This window comes from Ctenopharyngodon idella, chromosome 1 (assembly GCF_019924925.1).
Source record: "Ctenopharyngodon idella isolate HZGC_01 chromosome 1, HZGC01, whole genome shotgun sequence".
NCBI lineage: Eukaryota > Metazoa > Chordata > Actinopteri > Cypriniformes > Xenocyprididae > Ctenopharyngodon > Ctenopharyngodon idella.
This window is the reverse complement of record NC_067220.1, coordinates 43,240,415-43,260,560: the sequence shown is the minus strand read 5'-3', so window position 1 is coordinate 43,260,560 and position 20,146 is coordinate 43,240,415. Positions and strand designations below refer to the sequence as shown.

Here is a 20,146-nt window from a genome sequence, read left to right as displayed (position 1 = left end):
TAAGACCAGTATGACATTAGGCTAATTGCTAATTTACAGGCAGAAGCTGAGACTGGCGCTAATATCTGAAAGCGTTTACTGTATGATAATGGCACTTCATTCATTTCCTGAATATGGATGCTGTAGTCCTCAACATTTTTTCTGGACACTTTTGTTGTTGGGTTTGAGTCCACAGCAAAGACATCTGAAGCACCTCCTGTACTGCTGCCAGACCTGAACAAGAATGAGATAGGAGTTGCATTGAGAAGTAAATTATGCTTTTCTTTTCTTTCTTATACTGTCTCTGCAGAGAGTGAAACAGTTTCCATATGAGGGGGGATCATAAAATGACTGAACTAATTGCTGAGGACAAAAAGGCTTGAGAAAGCTGAGAAAGTTAGAATTTTTGACAGTTAAAATTTGAATAGTTTTGCTATTTTGAATTGTTTTATTTATTTAATTAGTATTTTCATGGAGAATAATGCATGAGATATCTATAAAAAAAACAGGTAGTTTTTTTTTTTCTTTCAAAAATAAATGTATATTTACAGAGAAAATTCAGTAAGATTCAACAATAATTATACTTTTTTTGTTGTTGTTTTTTTATAAAACTGCTAAATTTCCTTAAAAATATAAATTCAGACCACTGAAAAAAACAGACCTCCTTCCTTAAATAAAGGTAAATGTCATGAAGTTTAACCTGAGATGTCCACAAATATACATAAATATAATTGTGATGATTGAGCATTATTGAAGACAGCTGATGACAACAAGCTGAATTTCTGAAGGAAAGAGAAACACAAGAACTACAACTGATTTCAGCCACAGCCTTAGATGAAATCAACTGAAGATAAAAGACATTAAATCTCTCAAGATCTGATCAAACAACTCCACAAACAACATTACCAGCTTCACTTATTACTAACCAGACTGACTTTATTTCTGTCATACAAGATGTGGGATACAAGCTATTGAGAATTAACAGAGGTTTAGATGTTGATGATTTATTGTTTTGTTTGAATTCACCATTATGGAGATGAGTGTTTGCTTTAGTTGGGCTCTTGACCCTTGACTTTTGAACATTAGTTTTTCTCTGGCTGCTGTAACTGTGTCTTTAAAATACATTTTGTATGGCAAAAAAGTAGCTGAAATAAAATGTGATCCAATGAATTTGGGCATTTAAATTTAAAATCATTGACCTGATTCTCTGATCTCATTTAAAATCTAATCTCTAATTAAATGGGAAATGTTTTATATTTTTGATTATGAGATCCATCAGTGTTAGTGAAAAATATGAAGTATTTTAAACTGGAACTGGAAGAGTTCAGTGAATCAAGCGTTACATGATTATGTCATAATCAAAACATTACCAACACCTAATCACATTTTCTCTTGGCTTTTTTACCACAACAAATGTGTCTTAAAGAAACGGTTACAGCAACCAATGATAAACTAATGTTAAAAAGTCAAGGGTCAAGAGTCCAACTAAAGCAAATACTGATCTCCATGATGGTGACTTCAAATGAAACAATAAATCAACATCTAAACCTCTGTTAATTTTCAGTAAGAACTTTTGCAGACGTATGACAGAAATGAAGTCAAACTGCAATAAGAGAACTGTAAAATTAACATTAAACTTCTGTCACCTCTGCCATTATTTCACTGTTAGTTTGCAATTTAAGGATGTTATTGTAGTTTATGTTCAGCTTGCCTTTTTCCTATTGCAGTCTAACATGTTACTTCAGTTGATGGTCTTTGACTGTTTTTTCCATTAATGGTAAACGTTTGGAACCCTGTACTACCATGCATTTCACTGTTTTTTTGTTTTTGTTTATTACAGTGTGGAATATAGTAGTAAATTGAGTGATCTCTGACCTCTTTATTGAGGACACAATAGACCAGGAAGATGAAGGTTCCCTGCTGGGAGTTCAAGAACAGGAAGATGATCTCCAGCTCCTTACTGTCATTAGTGAAGAAACCCGGAATCCAGGAGCAACCAAGAACCACAAACTGAGCCAGAGTTTTAAATACCATAGTCCTGCAGAAAGGAAAAAAAAAAGAGAAAGTTAATGTGTCTTTATTGTCTATATGTTGTTCTGTTCTTTTGTAGTAAAGCAATAAACAATGCATGTTACTTGGTTTGTTTCATCTGTGAAACTTCAGCGTTCAGATTTTTGAGAGTTGAGCTCAGAATGATGAAGATGCTGATGAAGAGAATCGTGTTTAACTGCAGAAAAAAAAAAAAAAATCACAGTTTTCTTGACTTCAACAGACCATGTGAAAAATGTCTGTAACTAGAGCCTTTGGCTTGCTTACTTGGGGACACTTGACATTTGATATTCAACATTGATTTTTTGGTCTGCCTGCATCGACACCCTTGTATGCAAACTGAAGTGAGCTGGATGATGACATCACTGTCTACTCCAGTACTGATATAGATAAATCAACTAAATTAATAACTATTGATTCGTACAAAAGAATGAATCCATACTGAATTTACTTAAAGGTGCACTATGTAATATTTTCTGTCCGCTAGAGGTCGCTAGAGGCCTATTCAAAACAAAGGCGTAGCTTGATGACGCCAAGTTTGAGAGGGGAATCTTGGTACATGTGGTCTTCACCTCACAGCCGGTGGAAATAATCGGGATAGGACTCGTGAAGAAATCATGTTCATGGATGCGATTATTAACATTACTGTAGTATGAAGCAGAGCAGGACCAAGTGTTGTGGGAGCTGAACGAGGCCGCTGGAGTGATTGCGCAACACATGCCTCACGAGCAGCGGAACTTTTATCATGCCGCAGTCGCCGGCGCCGCTTCCGCTTTTCCTGTGTTACGAGATTTTCGGTTTCTGAGATTTTCGGTTTCCGAAGGCGGAGCAGACATGAATATTAATGAGTTTCCCAGACATGCGCGATTGCACGTGCAACTGAGAATTTTAGTTCACATTGTATCTCAGGACATTAGTGGATTATTCCATAAAGGTAACTATATTCTCAGCGTCGCGGCTGACTTATGCCTAAACTACAGTTGTTTACTTCTAGGTAACACTTTATAAAGTTCTCATTAGTATGCACGTTTTGTGCAGTCGTCTGTAACTGAATGACAGACACTTCGAGTAACAGCAGAGCAACCTTCAGCTATCGTCTACAATGAGTTCAGCTCGTTGTGCTCTTCCTATGTACCTTGCGATGTAACAGCTGATAGGCCTATATAAATGTGTCTGTGTGGACATAATATTTTTGTAACCTATGGACAACTGGTGTGATTATACATGTGTTAGCTTACCTGTTCAGACTAACATTCTCTGGTTTTCTGGTTGGTGACAAATGCTGAAAATATTGCTGAAACTATATTGTCTTTTCATGGTTACAAAGAAAGATACACTGACACCACAAGGGTTAATTTTTCAATTGCACAATAAAACCAAGCATCCCAGAACACCTGAATCAGTTGAAGTAGATTATACTGATTTCATATAGCCTAACAGGGAAAATAAATAAATAAATAAAATATTGTTAAAAACATGCAGCTGGCATTTCAATGATGTATTGCTATGTTCTTCTATGTTACCTCAACTTATGAAGATTTAAAACGGGGTCATCCCTCTGGAAATGAAAGAAATGTCCAAAATCAGTGGCCTAATAAAGATTTTTGCAACCTTTTTTAATTCTCTGCCATCTGTTCTCTTGACCATGTGTGACTTGTGTACCTGGATATACAATGATGATCACTGATATAAATGGACAATTTATTTTGATACACAAACATTCATTAGGCTATTTGGTATTCAGGTTGATCGGGAAACTTTTCCCAGTCATCTCAATGGCAAAAAGTGTCCCAACCTGAATTCACTGGTCATTAATGTTCATAAACATACATTTTCTTCATGGGGTTTTAATTAGGGGCACATTTGGCCTCATGAAAATTTGAAAAAAAAAAAAAAAAAAACTGTCAAAACATATATCACAAATCCTGGACTAAAGATGGGAATATGGTCTTGATTTGCTTTTGATAACTAGATGCTTTGTATAATGTGTGATGGAGTTAACATTTGATATTGTGTGAGACATTTAATGACATTTTGTTTTTGTACAAAAAGATGGGACATATACTTGCCAACAACAAATTTTAGGTACTGTAGCAGTCCCTTAATATATGGAAATATGACACATAAGAAAGCTATTCTCAGATCAAAAAATTACATTTTTAGTCTTAAAGTTTTTGACATTTTTACCACTCTTTGAATTTTAATGACATTTTTTTTATTTACTTAAAACTATTTTTATAACAACAAAAAGTTATCTTTTTACATACAGTGGCCCCCAAATTAGTTGCACAAATGCATTTGCATTAAAATACTATTCGAATGTCTGGAATAACTGTAGTTTTTTTGTTTTTTTAAGAAATGAATTTCACAAGGATGAAGTTTATTCAACAAGAATTAATTAAATACATTTAAGAAGAAGAAGGAAAAAAAGACATTTCTAATGTTACAAAAGATTTCTATTTCAATAGTCTTTAAACTTGCTGTTCTGTGAATCAACAGAACAGGCACTGGATCACGGTTTCCACTTTCATTCAGCAGCACAGCTGTTTTCAGCACTGATAATAATAGCTAAGAATGTTTCTTGAGCAGCAAATCAGCATATTAGAATGATTTCTGAAGCATCATGTGACACTGAAGACTGGAGTAACAGGAATAAACAGCCATTTAAAATATATTAAAATAGAAAACAAATTACAATATTACTGTTTTGCCTATTTTTGATCAAATAAATGCAACCTTGGTGAGCCTAAACATAAAGAATTTTATTAATCCTTTTGAAAAGCAATAGGCCTCATATCAAAATGAACAAGAATTTAAGAACAATACCAGAATAGATATAGCCTAAGTCCTCAGAAACATTTATACAGGTTTATTTCAGTTGTTACAGGTAGTAATGTACTTAATGATAACAACTAATAAAATACCGAGTTTTTAAACATACATAGGAAGAAGAGCACAACGAGCTGAACTCGATAGCTGAAGGTTGCTCTGCTGTTATACGAAGTGTCTGTCATTCAGTTACAGACGACTGCACAAAACGTGCATACTAATGAGAACTTTATAAAGTGTTACCTAGAAGTAAACAACTGTAGTTTAGGCATAAGTCAGCCGCGACGCTGAGAATATAGTTACCTATATGGAATAATCCACTAATGTCCTGAGATACAATGTGAACTAAAATTCTCAGTTGCACGTGCAATCGCGCATGTCTTGGAAACTCATTAATATTCATATATGCTCCGCCTTTGGAAACCGAAAATCTCAGAAACCGAAAATCTCGAGTATGAGTATGAGGTAACACAGCTCTGTTTATCATATTAGATACATTTGAGACTATTGGAAATGTTATAACGTTACTATATACTATAACGGCTGCTGTGAGACACTGTTGCACACTGTAGTAAACTAGATCGATTTTAGAATATCATTAAATGCTAGATGGCTTGTGTTGATAAATGGCATGCAATTAATTTTAAAACGTATTGTATGATGGAGAAAATGCTGTTTTACTGTTACTAAAAATAATAGTGTTTTTCTCTGAGGCATAATAAAGCATGGTACTTGCAGAAAATCAAGAAAATTACATTTAAACAATAAGACTGAACGTGTTGAGCAATTAGTTTTTAGTTACAATTAATTTTCTGTCTATAAACGTAACCAAACAGTTGTTCCCCTGCCTATTAAAACATGTAAATACTGTCTTCATGGTTTCTACAAAATAAAACCGGAAACCTGAGGGTAACGCGGGTATGACGCCATTGACAGGCGACTCCTCACACGTCCCGGAGCCTTGGTTAAAATTGCAATTTTCTCACGATTAACAAATAGTTGCAAACATTTGGGATGTTGTAAGTACTCAAGTGAACAAAATATATAACACTGGCCTAGTGGTTTTTGGATATTTTACTGCAAAATTCTTACATATTGCACCATTCTTTAAGAGCTGCTGTGCAGCCAAAAATTATATACCAGTTGTCACTGTAAAGCTGCTTTGACACAATCTGCATTGTAAAAACTTACCGCTAGTATGACACAAACAGGACCCAGAAAACTCCAGATAAAACCTTTATCCCTTTTAATCCAGCAGCTGTTTAGACGAAAAGACAATATCAAAACTGAATTAATCAGTCCAAAAAATGATTTCAGTTGCTGATTGTTGAAATACTACTAAAAAAGTGTAAAAAATTACAAATGCATTTTAATCTTCTGGTGGTTTTGATACAAACTGAATAAAAATTATCAGAGAGCAGCACTGTTCCAAAAGACCTGTGAGTTGTCAGTCAAAAACTAAAATCTTTATTTCATCTAATCCAAAGAGTAGAAAAAAGAAAAGAAAAGAAAAAAAAAAAACGGAAAAAAAAAACTCACTATTCGCTGCCGTATCCTTCAGGAACCAGCCCGGCAGACACATCCACCACAACCAGAGCAACCGTATATCCAATCACACACAGGAATCCACTGCTAAGCACCTCCCTCTTTTTGGAGCTGATCTGTGATAGGTTCTTCACACAGATGAAGAGCAGCACAGCTTCAATGAACATCCACACAAAGGCAGAGAGAAAGAGGAAGTGCAGCACACCTGATATCACAGCACACAACATCTGGAGACCAAGAGAGACTGTTATGATGATTCTCAGAGAGGCTGTGCTGAGCTGTAGGGCTCCTTCATCATTCTCACCTGATGACGGCGTATGAGGCTCAGGAACTGTTGTGTGAGCAGGAACAGAAGGTGAGCCAGCAGAAGACTGATGCAGATGTTGATTCGAGCCACGTTATTCACTCCAGGACTCCACTGACAAAGGGCAAAGGTCAACAGGGCCAAACTGAAGAACACCAGCCCCACGATCACACACACCAAATACAACAAATCCAGCAGTGAGTCGCTCTGAGAAAACATCAAAACAAGAATGTGTGAGACAAATTCAGTGACATTTCCTGCTGTCCAAAGTAACACTTCTGAGCACATCAATAGCCCCATTTACATAGACCCTAATAATCTTTTTGTAGTAGCATAGTTGGAATAAAAAAGTCACATGTAACCACGTCAATCGGAATTAATTGTACAAATTTAAATTTTATTTGGATTGTAAGTAGTTTAAACCTTTTCTAATCTGTTCAATAGGACATGAAGGTTGGTTTAGACAGGGCTTAGATTAAGCCAGGATAGTTAAATTAGGACATTTAAGCAGCTTTTTTAAGCAGCTTTTAAGCGTATCTTAAAAAAAAAAAAAAAAAAAAAAAAAAAACATTACTGGTGTGCATCTTGTGACAAAACAATGGCACTGACATATTTTAAGATATGTCAGTGCAAGTTCCTTTCATTTAAGAAAGGTCAAACATGTATTTTAGTCTAAGACTAGCGTAAACCTTGTCTGTGATACTAGGCTGTAAACTAAACTCTCGATCAGTTTGAAAACTGAAACTGTTCTGCTCATGAGCAGTGGTGAAGAAATGGCTTAATGGCTTAGTGCTGCAGGACAATGTTGTCCCACCAGTCCTTGCTTCGGACTTATTTGCAGATGCATTGTTTTGGGTGTGGGAAGGGGCGTTTCTACTGCTCGATAAATATAAACAGCACAGCACAAAGCTTTGTGTGCTCATTATCTTCTAATTAGGACCCATAATAGATACATTTTAAGTCTGCTTTTTAAAACAAAGAAGCGATGGTAGAAGGATGGTTAGTGCCAACAGTGGGAAACTAATCAGTATTCAAACAGCAAGCACATCAAAAGATAAATTCCAATTCGAAGCTTTTGAAATATTATCGTGCACCTCAACCTGATCACTTTATTTAGTTCTTGTAAACAGTATGTTCAGATTCATCAATCAGAATGATCTCCAAAAGGTCTCCATGTAAACGTAGAGTGTTTGTAGCCTTTTGTAAATATGATTAGGGTTAAATTCTGAACTCCTAAATCTCCAAGAGAAAACTGGAATCTTGATTTCAGTGCATCCAAAATTGCATATCACAGCCCTGTATACTTTAAGTAAGCCTGATTGAAAATCCACCACACATCCTTACATTTGTGTTAATGATTACGGCTGCCGCGAATAAAATGTCTGGACCAATCAGACACACAATTATTCATTATATTTAATGAATAAACCAGCAAACCCCCTCTCCTGAGCTGCAGGCCTCTGGTCATCATAGAAAAAAAAGCCATTTACGACCAAAAGGAATGTGGAAAGAGTTAACTCCCACTCCATTTCCCTATTGAAACACACATAATGCCCTTAAAAAGGACTATTTCTATTAATTCACAACCTTCTATGAATGAACATCTCCAGTACATTGTGTGTATGATTACTAGTGTCTTGTATAGTGTCTTTTGTATTGTATACTGTTTTATGCATGGTTTATGATAGAACCACTAGATAATGTAATGTCATCTAAATCATGCTTCCTATCAAAATAATCCTCATTTAATTCCCTACACATCGGTGTGCATCACCTCGTCATAACATGCACTGTATTCTTGTTACATTAATTCAGAGTATGAAGGGGCACGAACTGCCAGCCCACTCAAAAATGCAAAACACCATGCTCAAAAAAAAAAGGGTCATAAACTTTCCCTCTGAAAGTTAGTTACCATTGAATCTCTGACCCCCTAGAGGAGTGACCTCAACAGAAGTTAAAAGCCACTGTCCCAGTGACCCCTTCCTCTCCTCTTCTATTCTGTGCGTCTTAGGCTTGCTGTTTCGTGCAGAATGCCACAGGACCTTTGTCCCGAAGTTACAACAGGGCCTCAAGTTACAACTATTGTAATTTCCTCAACAACGACCAGGTCAGGCTAACATCGCAAGTCCATCATAAGTTCTTCATTCAACACAGAAGAAATTGATTGCAACTTCAGCACCACTGGACAACTGAACCATCAAGACTTTCTCTTGAGACTGCATATGCGGACGCTCGTTCAACGGCTAAGGCAAGTATCGTACAAGTAACTAACTAAACAGAGGTTTAGGATAAGCTGTAGACCCCTTCTTAGCAAGGTGCTTTAAACTAAGAAACTAAATGACTCTTTTCATACCTTCATTCCCCTGTTTCTTTTTTCGGCTTCATTCACTTTCACTTTCCATTTCATGTGCGTGATTGTGTGTATGTTTAGATTAGTCATTTGTTTTTGATTTAGTTAAATAAAACCTTGGTTCACATTCATGAGAGTTTGATTCTGTTCCCTGCTTGTAAATCAATGTCACTTTAATGATACAATCACAGTTACATGCAAGAAAAAGTTATTTTTCTGTGGCCACAAATCAATACTGAGACGTTATTTCAATCAATACAGAGTGTTCGCTGGACGAACAGATTAATTGATTGTTATATTAATTCAGCTACATGAAGTTAATTCTATTACTTGATCAAAATATTTATAATTAATTATAACAAGCTAATATTAAATATACATATTTCCCTTTTGAGCTAATTTGCTACAACACCAATTTATTTAAATCCACTCAATACTCATCAAAATGCAGAGTTCAGCACAAGCTCACTGGATGAGTTTTGCACTGTTGCAGATGCCTCAAGATTGCATCATCATTATCCATCATCATTAAATAATTGTGCAGCCTTAAGGTCACATTTATCGTTGCTCTGTGAAATTTTGCATGAGAAAGTTTTGAGCGAGGACAAAAAAGTTCCCTAAGCAGATTTTGCTAGTGTTCAAGCCGGTCACCTGAATTCGCTGTGTAATGTGTAGCCCATCTGAAGGGCTGCTGGTTTGCATGATGAGAGCGAATGTTGACAGATGGACACAGGAACACACAGTGTAGCTGCTGGTGGTCTCTAAAACAGTACAACCATCTACAATCCACTCGCTGATATTCCAGTACACACAGGACAGAGAACCGCTGGGGTCGAACTCCTGTAAAAAGAAGAAAGAACATGCAAGGATTTTTGTCAAGTATCACATTTCTCTCAATTAATCTCTGCATGGGTACACAAATAATTATGAATTCAAAAGTACAACTGAACAAAATATTTAAGCCAGATTAGGAAGAAATAGCTTCTCAAGATAGCTTCATTTTTCACAACACCTGCCCCCTTTCTCCATATCTCCATATCATTAACATTATTGCTGTGTTGAATAAAACAGGGAAGAGCAGAACTAGACAATTAAAATAACTGATCTCAAAGTTTTGTTTTGGCCCTACAGAACTCTTCAGTACATAAATATTAATTTCCATCAATTTCTATTCTATTTAGTCTAAAAAGTCTATAAAAGTAACTTACTCTGATGTGTTTGAGGGTGAAGTTGACTGGTTTGATGAGTTTAGTGTTGGTGGTTTTGGGAAGAGTAGCTGAGATCACAGTGGACATCATGGTTTTAACCGTGTCATCTGATGTGTTGAAGAAGTCGGGCTTCAGTAGATTCTCCATTGAGTTGTAGCTCATGAAAGCCACAGCAGCTGATTATGTGTTACGAGAGAAACAAGTAAGAGCAGTGGGAGTATACATGTTTCTATGATTGTGTCCAACCATTTATACCTAATTCACTCATACCAAAAATATTTTCCACTGCAACCAACTGATCACAGTTGTAATGCAACACTAGAAATGACAGTAATCCTGAGTCTAAATGAACACACTAGCACTGCAATAGTGAAAGCTGTAGTGAACCACACAAAAATCTTCTGCAGTTCTACTACATGGAAATGACCACACATGAAGTGCAGTATTTTAAACAGTGTCTGTACTTTCAGTTAAAGGGTTAGTTCACCCAAAAATGAAAATTCTGTCATTAATTACTCATCATTATGTCGTTTCACACCTGTAAGACCTTCGTTCATCTTCGAAACACAAATTAAGATATTTTTATTGAGATCCAAGACCCCCCTATAGACAACAATGCCATTACCATATTCAAGGCCCAGAAAGGTAGTAAAGACATTGTTAAAAATGTCCATGTGACTGCAGTGGTCCAACCTTTAATTTTATGATGCAATGAGAATACTTTTTGTGCGCAAAACCCCACAAAAATAATGACTTTATTCAACAGTTTCTTCTCTTCCGTGTCAGACACATGCGTGTGCTGCTGACGCAGGATCCGTCCAGTATTGAGCCAGCGCTCTAACGTAGAATCCGGAAGTGTTGCACTGTGTTTACAACGTGAACAGCGTCAGAGACTGACAATAAAGAGAAGAAATTGTTGAATAAAGTTTTTTATTTATTTATTTTTTTTTGTGTGTGTGTGTGCACAAAAAGTATTCTTAATTGTTTAGGTCAAGTCAGATTTACTGAATAGACATGAACCTGTCAAGCTACTAATGTTGTTTGTTGTCCATGCCCAATGCCTGCTGGAAAACTTCCTGCTAAAAGCTTTATAATAATATAAGGGCATAATGAACATTTTTAAAATGTTTTTATAGAATGTTATCCTTTTAGAAAAACGTTCTGGGAACAAAAATAAAACTTGCCGCTGTAACAGACATAGGCCAGTGAGAGCTGTGCATGTAAACCTCACTCCCTTGACCTCAAAAGGCGCTCTAGCTTTAGACTCCTTGTTAGAGTGCCCAACTCCCATGCCGGCGGACCCGGGTTCAAGTCCCGCTTAGGGCGGTTGGTTCGAACAGGAGGGGTTACATTGGTGCCGTGACCCGGATGGGAGTGAGGTTTAGGGGGGGTGAGTGTAACGGACGTAGGACGGTAAGAGTTGTGCGTGTAAACCTCACTCCCTTGACCTCAAAAGGCGCTCTGGCTTTAGACTCCTTGTTAGAGTGCCCAACTCCCATGCCGGCGGACCCGGGTTCAAGTCCCGCTTAGGGCGGTTGGTTCGAACAGGAGGGTTTACATTGGTGCCATGACCCGGATGGGAGTGAGGTTTGGGGGGGTGAGTGTAACGGACGTAGGACGGTAAGAGCTGTGCGTGTAAACCTCACTCCCTTGACCTCAAAAGGCACACTAGAGATTACAGTCTTTAGCCTCCTTGTTAGAGCGCCCGACTCCCATGCCGGCAGACCGGAGTTCAAGTCCCGCTTAGAGCGGGTGAATCGAACAGGAGGGGTTACACCACTGAAAACATTACTAAAACAAAAACATTTTTTTCTCATTAAAACCAAAGATGTTCATCAGTGATTGTATATCATGTGCAGGGACGTGCATCTTGTTTTTGTGATTTCACCGGAACAAATAGAGAGCAGTGGCGTTAAGCGTTAGATTCACATCTGTGTGAAGACTGTACGAGCGCCAAGAGAGCACTGTTGCCTTCAGCCACTGATAACAGTGACAAGGAATGCTCAGCATGATTTAAAAACAACGCATACCATCACCTCTTATCTAACAAACGATTTAATTGAATACTCTGCTAGTCAACTAGATGTTTCATTTGTATTAGGTACTTAAATGCTGCAAAATGATAGAAATAAAAAAAAGTGTTGGGGACCTGTCCCAACCACAAACTATTCATGTGGTGAGTAGTTACATCAGTTAAACGGTACAAATTCTTAAATGCCAATATAAAAGATTGAGTTGATACACATGTTTATATTGCATTATCATCATGTACTACGATTGCAGTGTAAAATCTGCAGTAGCCTACACCACAGCGCTTTGTGGCTCATATTCACTGTGTAAATAATCTGTTAATACAAGCGACAAGAAACTGTAAACTGCTATTGTGTTTGATTTGAAAAGGGGCAATACACTGCAGTGAAAAGCAGTTCATTTCAGAAAGGATGGTCTGCTCACTGTCAGTAATTGTGGTGTTGGTCACACTAGATGTCCTTCACTATTATGTAGTTACATCAAAAAATAAGTACAATGAAGTTATTGTGTTGATGTATTGCAAAACACTTTTGCTGCTACTGAGGTGGGACACGGGTAAAATTATGGACAGGTGTGGTGGTATGGGTAGGTTTAAGGGTGGGTTAAAGAGTAAGTGAAGGTCAACAGTGTAATTATCGATGTAATTACAGAGATTAATTACAGCTGTAAATACATGCAGGCATTTTTAAAAATATAAGTACAATGTAAAAAAAAAATATTTACACAATAAACAATGTATCAAATTATTAATTTAAATGTTAGTACATAGTAGTACAGACCGTGGTGTATGTCATTTTTTTATTAAATATGTTTACATACTTGTTCCGTAGTTACTCTTTGCAATCCCAACAAGATCAATGTCCATAGAAGCATTTTTGGTGTCCAGCTGAGGGATTTGATCTGAAGTAAATTTTGGTCCAATCATGAAGACTTGTACCTCTAAAGAAAATAATGTGAATTAATCTGAACTGAAGAAGAAATGCATGAGGAACTATCTGCAAAAAGACAGATTCTGCACCTTAATAATAATAATAATAAAAAAAGGATTTCTAAATATACAAATAAATAAAATTCTATATTGCAGCTATAATTATTGATTCCTTGAATTCACAAACTCTCCAGAGCACATTCAGTAACTACATCATTGTAAAATTGTATGTAATTCTATACAATTGCGTCTTCACTTACCTACGGTGTCGAGAGTAAAACTGACACTGTCACTTGTGTCTGTTGGCTTCACCAGTGAAGATATGAGCTTCTCACTGGCTTTTATTACACTGTTTCCAACTGTCACTAATTCCTTTGAGTCAGCTGACTCCGAAATCTTTGAAGTGTTAAGAGCCACATCCAAAACTGTAGTCACAATCTGATTGGTTATGATACACAAACACTTGTGAATGAATGATGTTATCTAAATGACAGATATTTTATTATTTTATGATTTCTCTCTTAAAAACTTACAATCAAAGGAAGCACTTGATCTGTAATATTCTCTATATTGTCGAGAAGATTTTGAAGACATCCTCCAGAGGTCTGACTCTGAAATCACAATTGAGCTTTGTAAATAAAACTGAAAGACTCTGTGCACTGTGTAAATTTAAATATTCAGCTTACTCTGCATTGATCCGGCAGTATATTATCCAGACCTGTAATGAGGGAATTCATTATTACAACATGAAAATAGCAAAATAGCATTTCAGTTTAGAAACATGCTCACCTGTAGTAGTTGGACTGAGTGTGGTTGGGGTGGAGATGTTATATTCGCAGAAGCAGGAGGAGGTGGTACGACTGTAGCATGTACAGGTGTCCTTATTACCAATGCAGTCACAGAAATCACTCATACAGCGGTGCTTATTTCTACTGTAATATAAGTCATGCACTGTGGTGTTGCAGTACATGCGGTACTGAGCACCAGTGCAGATGTATGTGTCGTTATAAAGCACACAGTCATAGAGTTGACTAGCAATCATATTGCCATAAGTCTCACAGAAGCAGGAGGACAAAGTGCTACTGTAGCATGTACAGGTGTCCTTATTACCAACACAGTTACAGTTATGACTCATGCATTCGTACTGGTATTGGTCCTGATATCTCTGGTAGTAGAAATGATGCATTGTTGTGTTGCAGTACATGCGGTACTGAGCACCAGTGCAGATGTATGTGTTGTTATAAAGCACACAGTCAGGGACTGGAGAAACTGCTGCAGGGATACTATAGCTAAAATTTGTACAGAAGCAGGATGAAGTACTAGAGGAGCATGTACAGGTGTCCTTATTACCAAGGCAGTCACAGTTATCACCCAAACAGTGGTAATGGTATATATGATAATGGAAATGACTTGTGTTGCAGTACATGTGATACTGAGCACCAGTGCAGATATATGACGTGTCGTTATAAAGCACACAGCCATAAGCTGGAGTAACTGCTGTAATGAGAGCATTGATATTCCTGTAAGTCTCACAGAAGCAGGAGGACAAAGTGCTACCAGAGCAAGTACAGGTGTCATTATTACCAATACAGTTACAGTTATTACTTGTACAGCGGTGCTCATTTATGTTGTTATAGAAATTTTGCATGTTGCAGTACATGCGGTACTGAGCACCAGCGCAGATGTACGTGTCATTATAAAGCACACAGCCATACACTGGACTAACTGCTGTAGTGAGAGCAGTGATATTGCCGTAAGTCTCACAGAAGCAGGAGGACAAAGTGCTAATAGAGCATGTACAGGTGTCCTTATTACCAACACAGTTACAGTTATTACTCATAAAGCGAGTTTTAAAGACAAAAAAGTCAAGTTTATTTGTGTTGATGATACCATTCCAGCATTGGTACCAGTCTTGGTTTTGATATCTCTGGTAGGAGAAATCATGCATTCTTGTGTCGCAGTAAATGCGGTACTGAGCACCAGTGCAGATGTACGTGTCATTATAAAGCACACAGTCAGGGACTGTGGCTGGACTATGTGCTGTAGGGATAGTGACATTTTTGCTGTAAGTCTCACAGAAGCAGGAGGACAAAGTGCTACTAGAGCATGTACAGGTGTCCTTATTACCAGTGCAGTTACAGTTATTATTCCAGCATTGGTACTGGTATTGGTTTTGGTATCTATATCTCTGGTAGGAGAAATCATGCATTCTTGTGTTGCAGTAAATGCGGTACTGAGCACCAGCGCAGATGTACGTGTCGTTATAAAGCACACAGTCAGGGACTGTGGCTGGACTATGTGCTGTAGGGATAGTGACATTTTTGCTGTAAGTCTCACAGAAGCAGGAGGACAAAGTGCTACTAGAGCATGTACAGGTGTCCTTATTACCAATGCAGTCACAGTTATTATTCCAGCATTGGAACTGGTATTGGTTTTGGTATCTATATCTCTGGTAGTTAAAATCATGCATTGTTGTGTTGCAGTACATGCGGTACTGAGCACCAGTGCAGATGTATGTGTCATTATAAAGTACACAGTCATAGACTGGCCTAACTGCTGTAGGGATAGTGATGTTATTACTAAAATTCTTACAGAAGCAGGATGAAGTATTATAGTAGCATGCGCAGGTGTCCTTATTACCCACACAGATACAGTCATTACTCATGCACTGGTATTGGTTTTGGTTCTGGTATCTCCAGTAGTAGAAGCGATGCATTCTTGTGTTGCAGTACATGCGGTATTTGGTGCCATTGCAGATGTACGTGTCGTTATCAAGCTCACAGTCCAAAACTGGACTAACTGCTGATCTTGATTCAGCGGCAGTGGTGGATATTAAACCTGAGGATGAGAAAGATGTGATTAAAGTCAGAATATGCAATACCAGGTTAATTTATATCCAGCATGTTTAGCACAATCAATCAAATTTGAAACACACAAGTTTATACTGTTGGCAGCATTCATTTATCAATACTGAGACAATTTCTTTTCTTTCAGCAGTTAGCAAAACTGTAGGCACTGTAAACTACACTGTTCATTTTTGTGATGCATTGCATTCATCCTTTAAAATGTATAAAATATTTATTAGTAAATAATATTAGTGTTTGTAGTGGTTTTGCATTTTACAAAAGTTTATTTATTCTTTGTCAATTTCTCAAAGTCACAATCGAATTCAAAAGCCAAATTCATCCATGAAAAATTCACAAATTCCATTGTACTTTCTCCCACCAGCCCACAACACTGTGAGGCTTGAATGCATTTGGATGTGATATTAACTGGTCTGTTAAGGGCAAGCTCACACTACAGAACTATGAGACTAATGAACCGACACGGTGCTCACACTACACAACAAGTTTTCTTGTCAACTGTCATCTTCTTGTCTTAGCAGCGTTAATACTACACATCATAATGCCGATAAGGTACACAAACTGCAAGATCTTTGGCCAAGCAGCAACCCTACCAACAACGAAAAAATGTTTTCTCACACAAAATCATGTAAGACATTAGAGAGCCACTCATGCTCACTGCCCAAGTCATCTGTGCAGAAAAAAAGATGGGACAAAAAAGGAAAATTGGGCAGAAATACACGTGGGCTGGCAAAAACTGATGATAAATAAAATATATCATAATGTTAAGTATAGAGCAAAGACCACTTATTTACATTTTAAAAATATATTTCTTGGTACTTTATTAGTATAAAACAATTATAATCAAATTGTCACCTTGCATTCATGTACATTAAGGTGCATGAGCAGATTACCATGTTGTTTCATCGCTCACACTACAAGATCACATGGCGATAATATCAAACAGGTTTGAAAATATCACAGCATCACTGCTCGAGATCATGCTCATTTTTGACAAGAATCAGTGACCGCAATGATTTGGCAGCAATCCAGGGGTTTGTCGCAGACCTTGGAAATCAAAATCCAGCTAAAAGTCATGTAGTGTGAGCCTGTGTGCTTATATAAACAACTGTGTAGAGTTTTGACATGACTAAATACTGAGAAATGGATATAATAAATTGCATACAAAAGTAATACAGTTCGCAGGGTCAACAGACGTGTTTGAAGCAAACACTACTGACTTACATTTAAAGAAGATTAAAGAGATGATAGTCAACAGTGACCATAAGACACCTGGCATGAAAGAAAAGACAAATATTACAATGTTTAATGTTTTTTTTTAGACTGACTGTTAGACACTTAAGTTTCAAATGATCAACGTCTGTTCAGACAGTTTTGTAAATATCTGGTGTTATAATAATGACTCAAACATCAGCACAATGCCATGAGAGTTATCAAACAGATTGTGTATTTTTTGGTGTTTATGAAATGAATTCAAGTCAAACTTTTGCTGCCTCTCTGAACAAAGACAAAAAAAATCTAAATTCAAACACTTTCTTTCTTCAAAACCTAAACGCAGATTGAACATTTACATCATGTACTCATACACTGTAAAAAAAAAAAGAAAAAAAAAAGAAAAGAAAAAAAAGTTGTTTCGGTAACACTTTATGATAACTGCACACTTTGAATCATTAGTTAAGCATTAGTAAATAGTTAATTTATCATTTATAAAGTATTAATAGAGTTATAAGCAGTTAATAAATACAGGTATAAATGCTTTGTTCCTGATTTATAAGCATATCTATAATGTGTTTAATAAATGTATTTTCATACTTTATTAATGATCAATTTATCATTTCTAAATTAAGTATTAAATTATATACAAACCAGTTATTTAGGAGTTGTCAGTGGTTCATAAGATCATTTAGAAAGTACACCGCTGTTCTCTAATGTTTTAAATTTAGTACTGAGGTAGTTTTGACACTGTGAAATATTTTGTATAATATATATTTGGGTCACACTTTATTTTAGGGTCTTTTAACTAGTTGCTTATTAACATGCATATTACTAGAATATTGGCTATTTATTAGTACTTATTAAGCCATATTTGTTAATGCCATATTCTGCATGACCTTATTCTACATTCTTACTCCTACCCAACACCTAAACTTAACAACTACCTTACTAACTATTCATAAGCAGTAAATTAGGAGTTTATTGAGGGAAAGGTCGTAGTTAATAGTTTATGTGTTCCCTATACTAAAGTGTTACCAATATTTGTTGTATTTTGGCACACCTGTAATCCAGTGTTGGCACCGGTAAATTTTTATTCAGCAAAGTTTACACTTTACAGAAATTTATTTTTACATCATATTGCAAAGGCTTAGTTTTCTGTGACATTACAGAGGTTTATTTTTAAATTTATATTAAGTTACCCATTGTAAAGTTTAATCTTTTGCTTGAAATATTTCTATGTTCTGTATCCTTTATATCTCCTTTGTAAAAACTTTGAGGCATACATAGTCCTCACTTTAGATGAGATCACAAAAATAGTTAACTGACAACTACTAAATGTTTAACTACCTTAATTAATCATGAAATACAGTAGGAATACGTGTTAATAAAGCATTTATTAACATACCGAGTAACTATTACTATATGTCTGAATAATAAGATGTATAAATATACATTTAAATAGTTAATGAATCATTTACTTACACTTTCTACACTCTAAAAAGAAATGTGTAAAAAATAACACATATTATGTGTAACACTCTAGTTTACACATTTTGTGTCAATATTGCATAAAAATGTGTTGGAAGAATTCAATTGTTTTACACATATTATGTGTAGTTTTAAAATTAACACAACCTGTGTATTTGTTCACAGCATCAACACAATCTGTGCAGCCAAAAACATCTGTAATGTGTTAATATTACACATTTACACATCTTTGTGTTAATTTCAGAGGTGAAGATCAGACCTCCAAAACCAAGACCATTGAAGACCAGAGGTGTGGTCGAGACCAGACCTTCCAAGACCAAAACCAGACCATTCAATCAAGATAATTCATTAATAGTGTGACTATTGAACATTAACGATGAGCACCTGCTGTCAATAAGCAGAATCACCAAAGGAGAAAAACACACTTTTTAAGTTACCATCATGGAGATCAGGGTTTGCTTTAGTTGGGCTCTTGACCCTTGACTTTTTAATATTAGATTTTGTTTGGCTGCTGTAACTAAGTCATAACAGCCAGATAAACAAAGAGAAAAAATGATCAGGTGGTGTTGGTTATGTTTTCACATAATCATTATTTGTCCTGAATCACTGAACTCATTTAGAGCCCAATCTCTGAGTTAGATTTACATTATTGATTACAGCAGCACTGTGATTCTACAGCTGAAGATCAGCTTTTTCAATATAATCTGAAGGATTTCTCAAAAGGTGTTCTGAGCAAAAAAGAAAAATCTTTCATTAAGGCACACACAGACATCAAGAATCAGCGTATGAATCTCAACAATGGTGACAAGCAACATATTCTGATAAACAGATCAACTATGAACATTAAAAAAACAAGCTACTAAAAAGTCACATAAACAGAACAAAATAAAATATGAGAATAAAAGAAATTACTAAGACAGTTCAGCTCATAATTTATTCATGCAGCAATGCATGATGGGAGCCATGGATGAATTTTGATTGGTGGCACCCAGAATGCACTGCAACATGCTTTATTATTCTCACCACTGTTGAGATTCACAGGCTGATTCTTGATGTCTGTGTGTGCCTAAAAGAAAGGCTTTTTTTTGAGAACTTTTTTTAGTAAAACTGACTCAAATTGTGTTAAATTCTCACACATCAATGGGTGAGTTTAGGGACAACGCTTGTGTTAATTCTGACACATTCATTGAGTCAATGATTTTAACACAGTAAATGTGTCATATAATCATATGTAAAATAAAACATCTAAACAAATTTTCAAATAGTGAAAGTGACATGTGAAGGCCACTTTCATTTTTGGAAAAATGAAATTACTCCAAATTATTCCAATTTCAAAAAATGAAATATGCGCTATGT

The 20,146-nt window shown here is 36.2% G+C and overlaps 1 protein-coding gene across 1 annotated transcript; it reads right to left on the bottom strand.

Moving 5' to 3' along the window:
• Nucleotides 1-15,167, bottom strand: LOC127512330 (adhesion G protein-coupled receptor E3-like). Its single transcript, XM_051893127.1, has 12 exons — nucleotides 15,114-15,167; nucleotides 13,757-13,834; nucleotides 13,484-13,661; nucleotides 13,115-13,234; nucleotides 10,265-10,440; nucleotides 9,733-9,896; nucleotides 6,707-6,911; nucleotides 6,397-6,629; nucleotides 6,049-6,115; nucleotides 2,115-2,206; nucleotides 1,855-2,017; nucleotides 1-213 (listed from the first exon to the last, which is right to left on the bottom strand). The coding sequence occupies exons 1-12, from the start codon at nucleotides 15,165-15,167 to the stop codon at nucleotides 130-132; spliced, it is 1,614 nt and encodes a 537-aa protein (XP_051749087.1). The 3' UTR covers nucleotides 1-129.
• Nucleotides 15,168-20,146: the final 4,979 nt, after the last annotated feature.

Excerpts from the sequence above, each read along its gene's own strand:
- LOC127512330 (XM_051893127.1), bottom strand. The coding sequence starts at position 15,167 with ATGATTTCTCCTACCAGAGATATCAAAACCAAGACTGGTACCAATGCT. Across the intron at positions 13,835-15,113 it reads CTGGTACCAATGCTGGAATG|AGTCAGACCTCTGGAGGATG; the intron begins GTATCATCAACA and ends TTGTGATTTCAG. Across the intron at positions 2,207-6,048 it reads CTGTTTGTGTCATACTAGCG|TTAAACACGATTCTCTTCAT; the intron begins GTAAGTTTTTAC and ends TTTTTTCTGCAG.